Here is a 19419-nt window from a genome sequence, read left to right on the forward strand (position 1 = left end):
AGCCAACCTCTTTCAAGAACTGCACTGCCTTTGTTACATTATTAACTTGTTCTTTGAGCCTCTGCAGTTGTGCTTGGTTTTTCTTTTACTAGGTTATGAATTTCAGGAAGTGGCTTGCATCTCACCATTTGAATAGCAAACATCCTCTCTTGAATAACCTAGTAACAGGTGAACACTGCAGGCAGTGTGAAACTTCTTGATTCTTTTTCTGCAACTCCTGTGTTTGCTTGTGGAAACATGTTACTGCTGTCATGAAAAATTGCCAGAACCACCATAAAAAAACACCACTGTAGCATTCTGTCCACTTACCTCCCCCAGTTTGGTAACCACAGTTTTTATTTTCAGGAAGCGTGGTCTCATTCAGGGGATCTGTAAACAGTAAATGAAGGGTATCTTTTCTTATTCAAGTAACAACTTGATTTTTTCACTGTTTCCTACCCCAGGGATCCCTAAAAAGAGAGATCCCCTCTAACTCTCCACTAGTAGCACACTCTTTCCCAGAAGTTCTTTACAAAGATTTTTCTTCATTTACCTTTTAATATTGGAGACAAAAACTATTGAATTGATTTGAGATGTCTCAGCAGACTCATCAGTCTCATAAATGTACTTAGGTGACTTCTCTAATTCACTTATTAGCTTCTCAGGATAAATTAGCAAGATATACCTGCTTCCTATACCTACTGATTATCTGTCCTAGAAAAAAATGTCCTTTTTCCCATGGGGCTGTCCTGCCACTGTTATGTAGTATTGTCTGTTGCTGAAGGAATTAATTCATACACTTTCTGTGTATGAGCATCTTGGCTTGTATGTTCAAAAAGTATCACGGTTGCCCTGTCAAAACATGGAGTTCCTAGATAGAACATATTTATTTTTTTTGTGAAATAAACCTTGGTGAATCTCAGCTTACGGCCTTATTCCTAGTAATACGTATGAAAGCATGCCTTGGAATTCTGGGTCAAGTAGTCACTGAACTGAGTTTTCGAGCATATGCCAAATCTTACCTAGGTTCCACACAAGAGTGGGAGAAATCCATGTCTATTCAGTGAGCAGCATATGCAGGAAGAATGGTTCAGATGAGTTTTACATGCTCAGTCCTTCAACAATGTAGTGGGAGTGGTGTTTTCAGTAGCTCTCTCGTGTTATTGATGACAAACGTCTGCATTTGACAGCAGAAAATTAATTTACACTATCCATTCAAAACATATGGAAATTCAGCACGGTCTTTCTCTTCTTCATGCAAGGATCTGCAATCATGAAAAATAAGACAATGGTAACCAGCTATGCTCTTTGATAATTAGTATATGTAATTTATTTATTCGTGAAGCTACTGATTTTTTTTGAAGAAATTAATTTGTTTTTAATGTCTTGTATCTTCCTGGCAGATAGTCCTTTAAAATTGCTTTCCAGGACTGAAAAACTCTTAAGTACTTTATAGGATAATATGTCCAGGAATAGTCCACTAGCAGTATGCTAAGATAAATTCTGCATATGCCCTCCAAAAATGTGTTTTAAGAGACCAGGTGGTTATTCCTACCCTACGCTCCAAGATCACTGCCCATTTTCTAAGATTCTAGTTCAGAGAAATCCTAAATGAGATTCAGCCATTTTGAAAAATGACAGAATTATGACCAGATAGTTTATTGACGTTTGCTGAGCATACCTGCTCAGTCCTCTTTGCTATTCATTGTTCTGCTCACTTTGTATCTTCAATGTTTATGAAAGATACTGGAATTGCCATATCCTTGGTTGAGGCACTTTTCTTTTAAACTAGAATGAATTTCTTTCCTGGGCTGCTTCCCCTGAGATATGTTTCTTTGTTGTCCCTGTTTATGAAGACTTTTTTTTATGTTGATAATAGGTTGAGTAAGGAGCTAGTGTGCCTTGTAACATTGCATAATGTTCCATTAAAGGCTCCTAACCCTCACCCTATTGAATTTTCAAAAACATTTTCCAATCTTGCTTTCTTTTTCAGATCAATTAATAATTTTATTTAAATAGCTGTTTAAAAAAACAGAGGAAAAAAACCTAGCAAAACCACTGAACTTTTGCAAACTTTTACAAAAGCTGAGCAATGCCTAGTTGGAATTTAGAATCTAAAGCCACCTAAATTGTCTGCTCCAGTCAATTCTAGGAGATTCTTTAATAAAGATGTCCATGAAATCTATACTTGGGTCATTACAATTGTTATGGATTGTGTGTCTACTGGTATGTGCTTTTGTAAGTGAACCTGATAGCCATTTAAAATTAAATTGGCACTTGATTCCTGAACATAAGTCACTAAAGTAGTGGTCTAGAAATGGGATTAATGCACTTAACCACTTCAAGGACTGTCTAGTTTTACAAAAGGTTATTCTTCAGATTGTATTCACCACAGAAGTGTGAGACATGGAACCTAGGACATGGGAATTTTAGTTATCCACCCTAACAACTAGCCACAAAAATCAGATCTCATGGAAAAATCCTAGGGACATCACTTCTCAAGAACTAAAATAACTGTTGGTAAGCAAATTGCACTTCTTCTGTAAAGTCTTATTCTTCAATTGTTTCTTTAGCAAAGAGGTGATTTTGCAAGACTCAGATTGAAGCATATAGAACATAGAGAGATTATCAAATCCTGATTCCTGAGGGTAATCAAAAGCTCAACTGGACAAAACTGAGTCAACCTAATAGCTTCAGAATCAGTTCTCCATTGAGTAGGGAATTATATGGGAGACTGTCTGAGGTTCTTAATAGCTTAATTTATTCCATAATTAGAAGTAAAGCTTCAGAGTCTCTAAAGTAAAATAGGTAAGGTTTTCTACATAGTTAGAATGTACTAGTTTTGTGTTTTACTGGGTATACAGATAACATCCCTCCGAGGATCCAAGACAAACACTGGAATAAAAGTGTTGTGTGGGAAGTTTACACCTGTGTCGAGGCTGAACTGAGATAGTTTAGGTTTGACAAAGCTGTTTGTTACTTTAACATAAGGTTAATTCCTCTCAAGGAATGTCTGTTGTTAATGACATCTTACATTTACTTCTTTTTTACGTACATTTGTTTACTAGATTTAGTGTGAGCCCTAAGGATGTTTATCTGAAGGCATGTCATAACTACTTAAATGTAGTTTAGCTATCAGAACTGCTGCAGAGTTATTCAAAGAATGACTTGAGCCCTTAAAAGAAGCTAGGTTACAGAGACTCAAATAGTTAGAGGACTAAGAAATAATTGCAAGGGTTCCCATTGCTTGAAAACATGCTTGTTGCTATTTAAATATGGAATATTATGTATTTCACCAGTCCATTTTGTTATATTCATTGATGAAACTAAATTTGAATTCAGTATGGATTTTTATGCTAAAAATGCTGTATTTAAGTTTACTTATCTGCATATCCCAAGTACAGTCTAAGGTCACAAAATGTTTGCCAGAGTAAAGTTAACAGCCAGTTTTCTGAAGTCTAGTCTACAGATCCAGATGCTTGAAATAACATAAGGGAAAGTGTCTCATCTATCCTGCTTTTTAGAGTTTACATGTGCAAAGACAGTATGAAATAGGCATAAATTACTACAGCAATTATAAGTTCTTTCTGACTCATCTTTAAATTCTAACCTTAACCGTTACATGTAGTGGAACTACAGGCAGTAAAGATCAGCTGAACATTAAATACTGTCTTGAAGTTGAAATTCCCATGAGTCCATCTAACCGTAATGGGCTAAAAAAGAAAAGCGTAACAAACTGTAGGTATTGATAACAATAGAGACTCATCTCAAGCCTTGAATTAAAAATATATAGCGAGGGGAAATGGCATGCTCTGGAAACAAGCAGGAAAACACACAATTCATTTATTTTGGCCTGATTTCTCCAATAGCAAAAATATAGTGGTTTCTTTCTGTCTTAAGCACGTTCTTGACATTGAGACCCTGGAATAATAAAGAAATCTTCCCAGTGGTGGATCCTAGATGTTGAATGAAATAATACCTCTGCAAAAAAAGTTTGGGCCAGTTTTCCTGTGAACTTGCATTAAAATAAGTCTATGGAAACATGCATCTCAGTTCGTGGATCTTCACGTCTTTAGACTGAATTTGCTCTTTAACAGTTTGTCTGAATCTGATACAGGTATCTGAAAAGTGAGCCCCTTTAGCTGATTCTGAAACTTCATTTCATCCCCTTGTCAAGTGAGTTTAAAAATTGCTCTAGAGAATCAGATTTTTAGATTATAAGCATTGATCACATATATGTTTAAAGGTAATTCTTTCCACTGTTGTAAACGAACCACTTTTACATGAGTAAAATATATTATCAGTATAGTGACATTTTGTTCTTAAGAAAGGTAATAAAAAGAAATAAAGTAGTAGCAATATGAGGAAGTTTCTCTAAGTACTGTGACTAAAGAAAATGTGGTATATGAGTCCTACTTGTCTGCTCTTTATCAGTGGAACCAAAGCAATGACTTCTCAAATGTGTAGTATTACCTGCATCAAATTGTTTGTTGTGCATACTTTTTAAAAATTAATAAGAGTTTATTGCAAGAGAATTCTTGAATTCAACAAAATGTGAGCTCATTCTGGCTCATGTCCAGCTTTTCATCCATAAGAATTCCTAAGTTATTCTCTTCAGGGCTGCTCTCAATGAGTTGATCTCCAGGTCTATAATTAAGTTGGAGATTGCCCTGACCCAGGTACGGGACCTTGCACTTGGATTTGCTGAACTTCATGAGGTTCACACAGGACAAGTTCTCAAATTTGTTCACGTCCCTCTGGAGGGCATCCTGTCCTTCTGTTAAAATTTGTCTCTGTTTGTAAGACAGGGTAACCAGGGTTTACCTGATATCTGGACTGGAATTAGTAAATTGCATGGAAAATACCTCTGCTTCAGCTGGGAACTTGATGAAAATAGCCTTGTGAAGTGAAATAGGAGTTACGTGAGAAATTTTAAATATGTACACAATGCTTTTGAGAGTTTTGAGTTCAGTTTTTATATATTCAATTTTTTTTCTTACTATGCTCACTTATTTTTGAGGAGGAGTGCTCTTACGTTCTGTTGTACCAGAAAGCACAATATCCTATCTCAATATGCTCAGAATCATGGTACAGTGAAATTCATGGAGTGAATTTCAAATTGACAGTATTTATAACCTGATTTATTAGTTACTATCATTAGATTCTTGAATTCTGTGTAGTTTCTCTGAAGTTTTTCTTGCTCTGATGTATTTTTGATACAGGTTTTTGGTGCACTAGCATCTGAACCGTTTAAAGTGAGTGATGGCTTTTATGGCACTGGGGAGACCTTTATGTTCACTTTTTCTCCAGATTTTGAGGTAAGTAGTAATGACTTTGTATGCTTTTGCTCCCTTCCACACCACCACTGCAAGTGCATGACCTTAAAATACTTAAGGAATAAATTTGACTGTAAATCTGAAAAATGTTACAAGTTGGCCCAAAGAAAGTCATCACATTAATTTTTTCATGGAATCTTTAAGTGCCTGGTGAGTCGGTTTGCATTACAAAAATTGGTAGTGTTTGCATTCAACCTGACTCTTTAATTATACCGAAGATTTTTCTACTGTTTAAATTCTTCCAGGTGTCTTTCTGAAAATTCACAAACTACATCCTTTTGAGGGGCATGTTTTCTTGGTATTTTTAATTCTGTAGGAGTTTTGGTGCTCAAAGATGACCTGGTTTGAATGAAAGCTATTTTAATTAGCTTAAGACCTCAGAGAATTTTTTGTCTGCAGCTATCTGTGTCCTGAATTTTCTGTGTCAACTTTATTAAACTGGCCTCTAGCCACCTACAGACTGTCTTTACTGATGGTTGGTTTCCCTTTTGCCCAAAAGAAAAGTTCAGGTATTTTTACTTGCTAGTCTGTTTTTGTTTTTTGTTTTTTTTTTTCTTCTTAGGTTTTTAAGTGGACAGGAGACAACATGTTCTTCATTAAAGGAGACATGGACTCTCTTGCTTTTGGTGGAGGAGGGTAAGTTACAATTAGAATCTGTTAAAAATACTTGTCTGGGCACCTTTGAAAAGAAAAATTGGAGTTGACTTCAGTTTGGTAGCTCAGGACTCAACAGTTACCAGCCAAGAAACTTTAATATTTAGCTTCCAATGCTGACAAAACTTAAACAGGAGGTCTGTCTTCCCCACAGTGTGACATAAAGTGTCAGCCCTTCAATGCCTTCCATGCTTGACTTCTGTGTGTGTCTTCCTGTATTCAAAAGATATGATTGTGGAAAAATGTAAATGTGAAAATTGTGTAACTAGAAGAGGCCTGAATTGAAACTGAACCATCCCAAAACATGCCAGGGTCTGAAGAAATCATACGTCATCTTGTTGTGTTTTTTCCCACCCATGCATATGCTTCTGGAATGTTTTCCTTATTTGTTATCAGCATTCTCTTTAGATATAAAAGCGCTATTTGTCATCTCATTAATAAAAATGAAGAGGCTGAAAACCAAGGAATTCTAATTAGCTTATTTCCGAGTCTCTGCAAAAGGGAATCTCCCAAATTAATAATAAATAGTAAAAAAAAAATTAAATCAATGTAGCATAAATTTATTAACAGCAATGAGGTACTTTTGTGTTAAAGTAATTATTTAATTCCTTATAATTTCTAAATCTTGAATGAAAAGTACATTGATAGATTCAATGCTTACTGTTTTTTGCTTTAATACATTGTCTTGCAGAGGAGAGTTTGCTCTTTGGCTTGATGGTGATCTCTACCACGGAAGAAGTCATTCATGCAAAACATTTGGGAATCACACTCTTTCTAAGCGAGAAGACTTCACTATTCAAGACATAGAAATATGGGCTTTTGAATAAGTATTTCGCTATTTCTACAGGTTATTGTCCCAAACCTGACATGAATCAGTGCAGCTTAAAAATCCCTAGGAGCAATATAATGTATTTTACTTATCTGGTTTTTTTGGTTTTTTTTTTCTAATTTTTCAGTGTGGCCGTTAGTTTTTATTTTTAAATAGCTCTTTCATGCTCTTGCATCTGTAATATACTATCATACTTTTTCTAAGCTGTAGACTCTTTTACAAAATATTGATCTTGTGGACTAAAAGTTAACATTAGTTACTTTGCATCTTGTGGCCTGCAAAATTTTCTTATCTGTATTACTGTTGCCTCCCAGGTTTCCCACACACACCTTTCCTGCAATCCTGCTAGGGGGCTGCTTCATTGAATATTATTTTTGTATTCAAATTATGTCTATGAATGAAGTTGCCCTCTGTGAACCTCTGAGAAAGCTGCGTGTGGGTATTTGGCAGCAGCACTGCAGAGCTTGGTCCAGACCCATGATGGGTTATTCAAGTGGTGCCACAAATGGGTGAGAAGCTGAGCATTCCTTCTTAATGCATCCCAGTACACACCTGCTGTAGTTAGAAGATATCCAAAGTCACCAGTGCCACTTGTCTTGTTTCTTGTTCATGTGTAGAAAAAAGTCAGTTAATATGTGTTGTAGCTGCATGCTGATTGTATTTAAAGAGTGCTTTGCACATGCTGTTAATGATCCGCAGGTTTGGGACAAATACTGACAATATTGAGCTAAGTGGCAAAGACTACAAAATAGCAAGTGAATGTAAGAATATGATAGTTCCAAAAAATTAAAAGGCTAAAGCAAGTAAAACTCAGTGAACAATTTGTAGCTATAGTGGGGCATTAAAAGTACAGAAACAGATGCATCTTTCTTCAACATAAAGTGTCAGATATATACTGTTATACTGTTGTAGCCGTGTAGCACATCAGCTCCAAGAATATAGCTTATTCCTGTCCAAAGAAAAATATTATTTGTGATGTTTTTGAGTGGGTCTATGTTGTAAATTTACAATTAGCACCAGCTCTGATTAAAATGACATCATGTATCATAGGTAGACAATATTGTAATTCAGTAGACTTGTGGAATATGCAAATTTACTGTCATGTGACCTCAAAAAATAAATGACAGGCTAGAATACAGTTCCAGTAGCTCTTGTCCACTTTTGTAGGAAACTTGATAAGCCATTGTGGCAATAACAGATCTCAAAACTGTTTGTTTCAAAGCTTTTATTCTATGTTCTGCAAAAAAAAAAACCAAAAAACAAAAAAAAAAACAAAAAACAAAAAAATTGCTGTTAAGTGTGACAGTGACTGACTTTGTGCTGAAATTTCAGCTATTTCAGACAAACATTGTATATTTTCTTGTAAATTAATGTTTAAAGTAGTTTTGTTATTATAGAAAAGTGTTGATCGACGGGTTGCTTATAGCACTTTAAATTATTCTAGAAATGGAATAAAAGCCAAGTGGGTTGGCTTACATAGATGTAGTTGTATATTTCAAAATATTTACATTTCTGGAAAGTTAAAAAAACTTATTTGAAGACAGCTTATTGCTATGGTAACAAGAAAGGGCAGATGTTTCTTCTATAATATGCTAATGCTCAATATGAATAGAAAAACAGGGCTTTGTTTCCTGTCTCTATGTATATCTCTTTATCCTTATTAGAACTTAGTACAATGTGTAGAGTAAATGTTTACAAAAAAAGGAACTGTAAATAAATTGAAATGGCTTTTCTCCCCTTTGGTCTTCCACAGCAGTATTATTGTCTTCGTGGAGTTACAACTGATTATTACAACAAAAAAAAAATCCTGTGATGGATTTCCAGTACTATAAGCTCACAGTGATGTATAGCAAATAAATCTAAATATATGTAAAAATAAAATTGAGTTGGAGTTTATTTAGAAGGTGGAGTTTGTGGAAGCACAAATGCCATTTTTTGCTGTTCATTTAACAACTGAATGTATAGGATGCATTTTCTCATCTTTTTTGGCATTTCTGAGACTTTTTAAAGCCCAGTGGGAAACAATGGGAATGAAATAGATCTTTGACCATTTTGAAGAGGGAGAGGGGCAAAGTCTGAGATCATCCTTGCTGACAAAATCATTATTTCAACTGCAGAGTCTCTATCCTGAGCTCATATTGCAAATAAAGCATATTTTAGTTTTTTTAGAGGGTGGTGTGAAGAATTTTAAGAATTATACTTTTAAGAATTAAATGAAAGCGCACAAATATCTTTAGTCGCTGAATGTTTCCAAGTGTTGGACCAGCCTCCGAAAAGCAAATAGGAAGCAAAAAAGTGGAAGTCAAAGATGGTGTTTAGTAAGCAGTACAGTAGCAATCATGCTTCCAAAGTGCTAAGTTAGTTAAGGAATAGAAGGACATTTGATGTAAAGCATAAGTGACTGTGGCAACACTTGGTGAAGCAACTGGCTGTGTAAGGGATCTGTAGAAAGTAGCATATGTCTATTTAAACAAGACGATGAATTTTATTACCAGAAGTAATTTCTGTATGACACACATAAAAGGCACTGTCCTGATGTCCCCTCTGCCTTCAATTCATTATCCTTTTTCTGCAGTACAATTCATTTCCATCTTCCTGGCACGGTTTGTTTCTGTGATTGTAAAGCATTGGGGTTTGACATTCACTGAAGACTTATGAGACCCATTATCTGGAGTTTGCTGCCAGAAGACTGTGTCTCAGCACACAGTACTTGGATGGATTCACTGAGTAATTTGATGTTTTATTTGGGTACCTGGGATCCAAACGTGGCATTCTGCAAGTAAGATCTCTTGGCTCTAAATCCTGTCTGTATTAGTTACGGCTTTTGTGCAATCTGCAAAAAGGTCATAATTTATGACATACTGCTTGTGCTTGCATCTTCCCACTCACCTGTTTATATTGCATTAGAGTTATTTCTTTGGTACAGAAATTAGAATGTCTGCATAAAATTTGCGCTTGGAAGATGAGTAAGAACACTGGCTATTCCTTCAGCTCCAAATAAAAAAATAATGATCTTGCATTGTGCATTGACTATTTGAATGTTAAATCTCACTTTTATGTTCTCACTTAATAAAAGGACAGATGTCATGAGGATATTTTACTGTTGTCACTGCAGTTTGGAGCTCAATTAAGGGAACAAACCTCCTCTTAAGAGTACATGCTACTGAAATAATAGAGCACTACACTGTGCTTCTGGAGCCGAGAAAGGAATTGTCCAGCTGATGGAGTGGTGTACACTTGGTGTTGTATATGCAAACCAAGTGCAAGCCACTCCTGCTGGCTGTCTCACTGCAGAAATGCCAGTGCCAGCTCTGCTTTCCACTGTCCTGCTTACCTTACAAGCTTTGCAATCGTAGTTTTTCTCTTGTGATAATTACACTGCTGATAGTACATGTGCTGTTGAATGCTGAACTCCTTTGTGCCCTGAAGTGTCAGCAGTGGCTTTGTTGGGGTATAGCAGCTGAAATGGCTGTGAGAAGAGGGCCTGCTAGTATCTCTCCTGTGATTGAACATATCACTATGGATAGTATGCTCTTCACTACACCTGATTTTATTTCAATAGCCTTCCCCTGTTTTAAAAACTAGCTGTAATACTGACCCTTGACTGTACAGAAACACTTACAAAGAAGGAATTTTTGCTGTGGAGGGGGGAGCTGATTTCTACTGGGTGGGATGCATGTCTAGTGAACCTTCCAGTCACTTCAAGCCACTGCAGAAACTGTGGCAAGATTTGCAAAAATACAAAAGTGTGTATAAGTCAAATTTATTTCTTCTGGTACAAATCCCATGCTGTCACTTAAGCTTGATAGCTGTATTAGAATATGAAAAATGTATGTAAGCTCCTACAGAAGAAGATAGAATTTTTTCACTACCAAGGATGTACAAAAGCAACACTAGCTTCAGACAAGAGAGTGCAGGAGCTCTGTTTCTAGTAGAGAAGTGAAACATGAAAACAAAAAAAGTTGTGAGTAAATACAGTATTTAAGAAAATAATGTGCAACCATAAGCTACCATGAGAGTAGCTGAGAGTTGCTTATTGTCTCAAAGGTTAAGGGGTTTATTTTCAGAGCAAGTCAGAACTAGGAAAGCAGGTCTTTTATAAACATTTACAGAGAATGCTTTAATCAAGCAGATTTTGGGCTTTATCTTCTCTCTGCTTAGAATATTTAAATTTGGCAGAAGTTATGCTAGTTTCAGAGGAATGTAACACAGTATAGTAGAAGAGTTAGGGTGGGTAATTCAGGGAGTATTTTTGTTTGGTTGTTTTTTTAATGAGGTCAGATTTATTATCTCCCACACCATGGATAAATTTGTCACACAACTTAATGTAAAAAAATGTTATAAAGCATGTAACCTACATGAAATGCTTCCATGTACCATAACTTATATAATAGTTAATATTTCTTTTTGACAAAAATGGTAGATTCATTTCTGGAATTAGAAGACTTTTGCATGATACTGCCTACTCAAAGATAAATAGTCGAGGGTAGTATGAGCAAAAATGCTAGTTATGTCATGTGGTTTTCTCATCCAATTGGAAATAAAATAGTTTGAGGGGAAGAATAGGAAAAAGATGGGGATTTGGTTTATTTTTGCATATGTTTTAACCCTGTGGTGACTGAATGGGAGGCTTAAGTTCCCTGTAGTGAGCTGCCAATCTGTGATTACATTGTTACAGCTGCTGTGCTTTCCTGTGGTAGGATGAGAATTCTCAGGAGCAGAAATACACAATTCACTTTACACATGCCTTTAGTGTTTATTCTTTGTACAGGTGTTTTGTATAAGGTCTGTTACCATGTACTCTGAAGTTTTTTCCTGGTGCTTTGGATGGAGAAACCTTCACAGGATATATTTTAACAGCCTATGAAAAGGAGAACATGCGATGTTTTACTTTTCTGAATGTGCACACATATTTGTTTTTTGGTGTGTGGGAGAATAACCCAAGAAATAATTAAGGGGTTTATTTATAGTTCATATATTCCTTTAACAACAAAATTTTGTCAAGACAATTAAGACAGCTATAAAAGGTCATTGTATAAAGATGTAAAGAATAAGTTAAGAATATGCAGATAAAAATTACACTAAGACATCAGTTTTTGTGGGGTAACTTGAGTAGTCTGAGATCTCAAGAAAGCATTACATTCAATTCAACTGATTCCATCTTACAAATAATTTTCTCTTCCATAGAGTCACGTAACTATGCCTCAAATATCAATGATTTACATAGATTTAGAATAGATGTAGTAGTCAGTTCTTGTATCATTAAGTTATAAAACATTTGGTTTATTTGTACATTGCAGCTTCAAACTGGAGTACCTGTACCCCTAATAAGACATCAATATTTGTTTTATCAGAGACAAGATGTTAATACACCTCTTACTTCCATAAGAAGATATTTGCTCTTTCAGTTTGAAAGAATCTTAGGGGGGGGGGGGGAAACACTTTTTTCATTACTTGCCCAGGCATCTGCTCTGAAACAAATTCTTTTGATGTGAAGCAGACACATTTTACTAGGACAGTTATTTTTACAGTAGTAGAGAAATTGATCTCACAAATCGACTAAGGAGAGCAGACACCTTACAAACATCTCAGATTTGTGAAAATACAATTTTATGTCCTAGAAGCATTAGTTCATTAGCATTTAGTCCTCTTCAGCCTCACCTGGATGGAAATAAGTTATGCCCAGGACATTAGAATGGCAAATGCTGTGAAAATAGGTCAGTATTTTTGTGTAATGTGAAACAACATTTTCCTCAAAGTTATGAATGCTATTTCTGTCTTTTCTCACAGAGCTGCATTTCAATGTAAGATGATGACAGTAGTCACTTTTTTGCTGTATGCAAAAGTACAAGTACCTGGCTAGTTTTTAAATGTTACTTATTATTTATAAGAACAGTCTCTACATAATCAGATGAGACATCGAGACATTGCGCAATTCTGCATAGAAGATATTTTTAAAGTAGCTATCTAATCAAAACTTTTTTACTCATCACATTCCAACCTCCATAAGTTTAAATATGAAACAATCTAAAAAATTAGTTATAGAAATACAATAAATATATAAAACCCCATTTATAAAAAGGATTTTATGTGATATGTAAGAGAAAGGTGTGTCAACAGTTGTATCAGCAAGATAATACTGCAGTAATAGTTACATTCTTTGCTTGTAAAGAAAACAAATGTGGTGTCCTTGATCTGCATTATGATAATTCTCCTTGTATTTAAATCAATTAATTAGGAAGTGCATGCACAGGATCATTTTTCAGATCAAAAACTTTGTCTGAAAACTTTTATATTGTCATTCAGCTTCTCATCTGGCATGTTTCATATTCCTGATATTCCAGTTTAAACAGATTGGGACTATCTTAATGTAACAAGAAGTAGAAATTGGAATTAATCTGTATCTATTTATGTTGCTATGGGCTTTTATCACCAGCCGCTTATATTCCATATAGATTTTTCTCCTTATTTTTCTTGTAGTAATTAATTGTCCTGCAGGCACTTCTGGTACAAAATGAAGTCCATTTGGATGTTTGGGTTGTCACACACTAGTTAAAAAATACATATTTCAAAAAATGCTCTCTTGTATATAGTAAACAGGGGAATCTTATAGTCGAAATGTGCAAATGCTAATGCAAAGGAGGAGAGAAGTTTTCTAGAAGCTGTTCTGGTTATAGCCTAACTTATTTTAATAAAGTAATTATGACATTATCATCTCTTCCTTGCCATAACATTTCTCCTTCAAAGTCCACCAGCCCGTGTTTCCTAGCTCTCATCAGAATCCCAACAACCTTATCTGAAATTCGAACGTATCTGTCGAAGAGTTCCCCGAAAGTGACTTGGATCTTGCCGTCAGGCCGTGGCTTGGCCATCGATTCAATGATGAAGCACATGTCCCTGATCTCCCGGTGGATGTGGGCCTCAGCTCTCTTGGCTCTCTCAGCAGTTTTGGTTCCTTCCTTTGGGTGGCCGTATCCTTCATCTCCTTTGTGCAGGCGCGTGGACATGGCCAGCTCGTGGTCAAACTCCTCGCTGAAGGGGTTCAGCTTCTGTGTTATGATGTGCTGGTCTGCCCATTCCTGCCACCTGTCCTTGAGGCTGTGCACAGCGCTGCATTTCCTGCGCGCCTTGCTCTGCGCCTCCTCGCTCAGCCGGCTGGCCCTGAAAGACACACAAACACACCTGAGCCTCGCATCTCCTTTCCTGATGCAGTTCTGCTCTTGATCGGTCTCTGCTGTAACTTGGTTACTGTGGTTTTGGGACGAGCTGGAATCCACCAGGTGGCACGAGTTCACCACTTCTAAATTAGTTCTCTAGGGGCTGTTTGTCCACGTTCAGTTTGCACACAAAGGCAAGTTCTGTGATGACAGCTTTATCCTGTCTACACTGCCACCTTTCAGCCTCGACCTGAGCCTGTTTTGACAAACTTTGCCCCAGAATGACTTAATTCTGTAAGGGAGCAAAACGGTATGTTGTTGATTACCTGCGCTTTCTGTACCTTTGGTCAGTCGTGTAGTTCCCCATTCCTGCCTACTTGGCCAAGCCTGAAATGTGCCTGCCCTGAGGTTAGAGATGCTGATTGCAGTAGGTGTGTGACCTGGCTGAAAACTAGAGGGTATACTGCCTACAAAAATCTGTCCTCTGTAATAGATGTCAATGATTATAGCAACGAAAGGCTAACTGAGTACAGTAGCACTGTCTACACTCTGTATTTGAAGTATGGTTCTGAACAAATATTGAAGTCCAAAATTCACATTCCCATGGCTAGGGCAGAAGACTGAAAGTGTCAAGGACAAAGGATAAGGAAAGACCTTCAGGGATTTTTATTTTTTTTTTCTATTTTTACACGTGTAATAGTTCTGGATGACTCCAGGCAGACACTCTATCCTCTCGTGGCCAATCTCACATGTTGTGGGGGAGCTATAGATAGTCTGAGCTAGTCTTTGTGCTGTCTACGTCCTGTCAATGTGTAGGTACAGAACTCAGCTGGGACTATGCTGTGCTTTGCCTGTGCCAAAGTAATTTGTTTTCTAATATTTTTACTCCCCAAAAGACTGCTCTGAAACCTCCCTAGTAACATCAGCTGAATATTAACACTAGAGAATCAAGATGCACTTAGCAAACAGTATACAGGGGTGAAAAGTTGCAGAAAATTCTGTTCCCCCACTGTTTGGACGTTCCTGTGTTTTCTATGAAGCTTATTGAAACAGAGAACTGGAGTCATAGAAGTGTCCCCTGTTCAGATTGGTGCCCCAGAAAAGTGTCAATATTGGGCAGGGCTATGCTAGGGTGAGAATTGCAAACACCTAGTGCCAGGGATAGAAAAAGACTTAGGAGTGCTGTGCTACTTTATTATTAGCTGTGGAGTTGCCCTAGGATTGGCTTAGCTGTATTGAGGAGCTGTGTTCAAAAAGCTCCAAAATACTCTTCCCTATCAATCTGGTGAAAAAACATTGGAATAATTGAGCATACTGAGTTGCCAAGTAAGTGCACCTTTCTTCTGTGATGTTACTACAGAGCATCCTGAAAGCAGGCAGTGTGTCTGCACCTGTAATTTTGTGTAAGTGACTAACAGGTAGGTCTTGACAGGAAAGCATTAAAATACACTATTGGGGTAAATCTAGACAATTTGGTTTCCTGACAATAAACCAAATGCTCCTCTATATGAGCTATTGTCATACAGGGAAAGGGAAAGCTGTGATCCTTTGTCCCTTTGCCTGAATTGTGCCTTCATTGTCCACAGGAACTGTGGGCACAGGGTTTGGCTGTGCAAAGGAATTTGTCTCCTGAAGCCTATGGCTATCTCAAAGGTCACAGAAACTCTGTGCTAGTACAGTCTGAACTCCAATTGAAGCTCAGATTGCCTCACTAGCTTCTTTTGTGGGAAGCTATGAGTTAAGGCAGGGGAAAAAAAATCCTAAGTGAATCAAAATTGCCTTGAAGAAGTGATGCCATCAGTCTTAGTGGAGTTTTTGAGTAGTTATCATCATGGTGGGCTTATTCCTCAGCCACAGCCAGCTGCTTCCCCTTCTCTTCAGGGACTATGAGCTCTGAGAAAGTCCTAGAGTTTCCCAGGTTGAGTGGAGAGAAGAGGGGAAGTGAGACAGCAGGAGGAGGTGCAGTCTCTGTTACTTGCCTTAATTTAACATTCTAGAATGTATTCCCTCCTTTTTCTACTGAAACTGGTTTTCCTTTCTAGCAGAATATTATTATTGCCTTCCTCATCCAAATCATCTCAGTGGCTGAAAAAACCATCTTATCTATCCTTTTGCTTTTATCATGCCTCACGTGGGCCTGGGGTAAAAACCTTGCTTTTTAAATGCCGCTTGTAATTTAACCATTTCTAGTTGCTGAAGTGCTATTTTTTCCATTATTTAGCTCAATGACGAGTTTAAAATGTGAATTGTGTACACATAGAAGCATTTTTCATGTTTCTCCTGCACCTACACAAAGGATAGTGCATCAAAAGTGAAGGTTTTAAACTTTTACATGCTTTGAGAAGTGTTTTGCATGCAATAATCAACTAAGTTAACCTGATAACCAGAATGATCATCCTAAATGCATTCTGACCTTCTAGGCAAATAATGTCCAGGTTGCATATTCACCCTGGTTCTGTCTTTAGGGGAAAAGTATGAATCCCATTTTAATGATTTGGGTTTCATACCCCTATTGTTGCATCCCTTTTGATCCTAAGCAGAAGCAGAATATCAACAGACCTTCTACTAAGGAAGCAACCTCATTCCAGTAAGCAATGAAGCTGGAAATAATGAAGGTACTGATGAGAAGAAAACAAAATTCTTGCACTGATGCTTTTTTCCTAGAATGTTGAGAGGAAAATGGGAGATATGCTTTAACAACTGCGTGCTTATAGCCTTTTTGAAGAAGATTAAATGATTGAAGAAGATTGAAATGTTCATAAAGGTAGTACAGTACTGGTAGCAGTACTGTAAGTGCAGAAAATTATTTTTGTGTCCAATTTCAGTGGGAAAAAAAAGCTGTAAGTAACATAGAGGGTGTTATTTCAATCATTTGGATCATAGTAAATATGGCTAATCAATCTTTTTTCAAGGTAGCAGCACTAAAATTAGACATGTGAGGGAAACACAAGAAAAGTTTCACAGAAGATACATAGTTGGTCTGTTTCTACTATAGCATTTGAAACTGAGAAATTTGTTTTAATTTAAATTGTTTACAGATAAGTGCTGCAAATGTATCCTTTTTCCACTGTATATTTGGAATCTTTGGTTTGAGGTCCTAACTTCTGTAAAAGGATGGTGTGCAGAATCCTTGCCAAAAGCAGGCACCACAAACTTTGAAGCCTTACATTACTGGGGAGCTTTTTTCACTTGGGCTGTTAACCATTTTCTTCTTACAGGAACTAACTGCTCAGCTGTACAGCAAAGCATCATTCTAATCCCATCTGAATAGCTAAAATAGCTCTGGGGGTGTTTGTTCAGATAGCTGTGCTTAAATGTACTGTATGGCTGAAATCCTTAACTGTGTTAGTCACAGTCTGACACTTATGATAATGTTCGTTAGTAGTGAGATGTAAAACCAAAACAGTGACCATGATAGAGCCTGCCTGCCTGCCTGCCTGTCTACACAGGGATCACCAAGTCAGTTTTGGCATTTTGATCAGTTTTTTGTCATCAACGATCCAGTTTTTAGTTTCTGAAAATGCAATTGAGATATGGGATTAGTTGAGGTCCAAGATACTGTGGAATTTTCCTTTCTTTGAATTGGCGAATTCCAGATTCATGGAAAGCTTCCAAAGAGAAGCAGTGAACCCAACTTTTGCTAAGGAATATGTGTAAGTAATTCCTGCAATATTAATTTGCGATAATATGTGTAAGTAATTCCTGCAATATTAATTTGCGATATTCTTTTCAAATTGCTCCTAAGAATGTTTACAATTTATACTTAGCAAAATAATGAATAAGTATTTGGAAATATTACTTGTCAAATATATTGATTTAGACAACATTTGCTGAAATACATTAATAGTTGAAGGCTCTTAACGAGGTAAGAGTAGTGATTCTGAAGTATGGCATGAAGTATTAAGAGATAAGTAGTTACTTTGATGAACCAGTAAATCCAGTGTGAAAATTAAATATAATTAACATCTCCCAAATATAACTTCCTGACTTTTTGTAGCAGGCACATAGTCCAATGTTGTTGAGGGAGTACTTAAGCACAGAGTGATATCTGAAAGGTCTCCTGAATTTTGATTAATTTCTTCTAAGTAACGAGTAACAGTTTATCCTTGACCACTTCCTACTACCCCACCCCCGTCCCCCACCATTTTCCTCATGGGAAGCTGTACCCCGGTGCCATTTGTGTTGATGCAATGCAGATGCTTTACTCACAGAGATGGGACAGGCCGTTTAATCCTCACAGCCGTCACCTCCCGGTCACTGTCTTCCTGCTCGAGCTTGTCCTCTGCTTCCCCATAGCCACTGTCCTGGGCATCCAGGCTGTCATCACGACACTTAAGCAGCAGCTCTCCTTTGGCCCCATCTTTGTCCTCTTCTTCCATCTTCTCCCAGCCCTTGGTCAGCTCTGATACCACATTTGAACACTTCCTCCTTATAGTTGAAGGTAATTTGCTGCTAAGAAGTTTGTCAATAGCACTTGATTCTTCTTTGAGTTTGGTCATCTCGGAGTTGCTGTTGTTCTCATATCTTTCACTGAGGAGGCTGACATCGCCCCCTCGTTCGTAGGCTTTGCTGACAACTGTTTTGGTCACCTCTTTGCTTTTAATGTTGAACATTTTGAGGTCTTCATCTGATTCCCTTGATTTTTTTTCAGGATTTCTTATTGTCACTGATCCCTTTGCTAAGAATTTTTCATCATCTTTTTCTTGGTCCCTCTTGATGGATGAAATTTGCCATTTTTCAAAGGAACTTTCTTGTACAGGCTGATCTGATGAGGCTTCTGCAGTGGGGACCCATCCAGAGGGCTCTTGCTCTTGCTTTACATGGTGGTCAGATGCCCATTGCTGCCAGCCTCGTGCCAAGCTGAAGACCTGGCTGGCCATTCGGATCTTGTGGACAGCCCTTTTCGCAGGAGCAGTGCTAGGCTTTTCTTCAGGAGCCATGTCTGCTGCCATCCTGGCTTCTCCCCTTCTTATCCTCAGCACCTTCTGAATGGATTTCCTCAAGTGAATAATGCCCTCTGAAGAGGGCCACGCAGATTTAAATAGAAGCAGGAGCAGTTGATGCCCATGGAAAATATGTGAAACACTTCTCACAAAGATATAGTATCCTCACTGTTGCAGAGGTCTTTTTTTAAAATGCGGGGTTACATTTCATCACAGCAGATGAATGATGCATGATGTGAACAGTGTGACACAGACCCATGGTAGAAATAGTGGGAAAGTAACAGCTCCTTTAGACCCCCTCCTGGGACTGCTGAATTCTCAGTTTGCTGGCAAGGGTCTTGTTCTTTTGGAAATGCAGCCCTTGGGTTAGAGATCCTGATCAGAGTGATTGAAAATGCTAAATGTGAAGGGCTGTCAGTGGCTAGGAATTTTGGCCAGAGTGGACACTCCTCATCATCACAAGAAAACAGTGGCCTTTGTCATGGAGTGTGAAGCCAGATGCAAATTATGACTGAGAAATT

The 19419-nt window shown here is 37.4% G+C and overlaps 2 protein-coding genes across 5 annotated transcripts in view; one reads left to right on the plus strand and one right to left on the minus strand.

The window, feature by feature from the left end:
* Positions 1 to 9879, plus strand: part of OXR1 (oxidation resistance 1) — a 64725-nt gene extending 54846 nt beyond the window's left edge. For 2 of the 4 annotated variants that reach the window (XM_062491215.1, XM_062491224.1), the window contains 3 exons: positions 5202 to 5297; positions 5878 to 5951; positions 6661 to 9879. In XM_062491215.1, the coding sequence (XP_062347199.1) occupies positions 5202 to 5297; positions 5878 to 5951; positions 6661 to 6796 (306 nt within the window). In that variant the 3' untranslated portion in view covers positions 6797 to 9879. The remainder of the gene's footprint in view (positions 1 to 5201; positions 5298 to 5877; positions 5952 to 6660) is intronic. The other 2 variants (XM_062491232.1, XM_062491241.1) reach the window with 2 other exon arrangements.
* Positions 9880 to 13481: 3602 nt separating this feature from the next.
* Positions 13482 to 18895, minus strand: ABRA (actin binding Rho activating protein). Its single transcript, XM_062503367.1, has 3 exons — positions 18703 to 18895; positions 18165 to 18657; positions 13482 to 13959 (listed from the first exon to the last, which is right to left on the minus strand). The coding sequence occupies exons 1-3, from the start codon at positions 18893 to 18895 to the stop codon at positions 13482 to 13484; spliced, it is 1164 nt and encodes a 387-aa protein (XP_062359351.1).
* Between the last annotated feature and the right edge of the window lie 524 nt (positions 18896 to 19419).

Source organism: Cinclus cinclus, chromosome 1 (genome assembly GCF_963662255.1).
Source record: "Cinclus cinclus chromosome 1, bCinCin1.1, whole genome shotgun sequence".
Taxonomy (NCBI): domain Eukaryota; kingdom Metazoa; phylum Chordata; class Aves; order Passeriformes; family Cinclidae; genus Cinclus; species Cinclus cinclus.

Bases quoted from the DNA above. Each gene is read 5' to 3' on its own strand.
- ABRA (XM_062503367.1), bottom strand. From the start codon at position 18,895: ATGGCTCCTGAAGAAAAGCCTAGCACTGCTCCTGCGAAAAGGGCTGTC. The intron at 18,658-18,702 runs GTTCCTTTGAAA...AGAGGGACCAAG, and splicing joins AGATCAGCCTGTACAAGAAA to AAAAAGATGATGAAAAATTC. The intron at 13,960-18,164 runs GTGAGTAAAGCA...TGTGTCTTTCAG, and splicing joins AAACGGCCTGTCCCATCTCT to GGCCAGCCGGCTGAGCGAGG.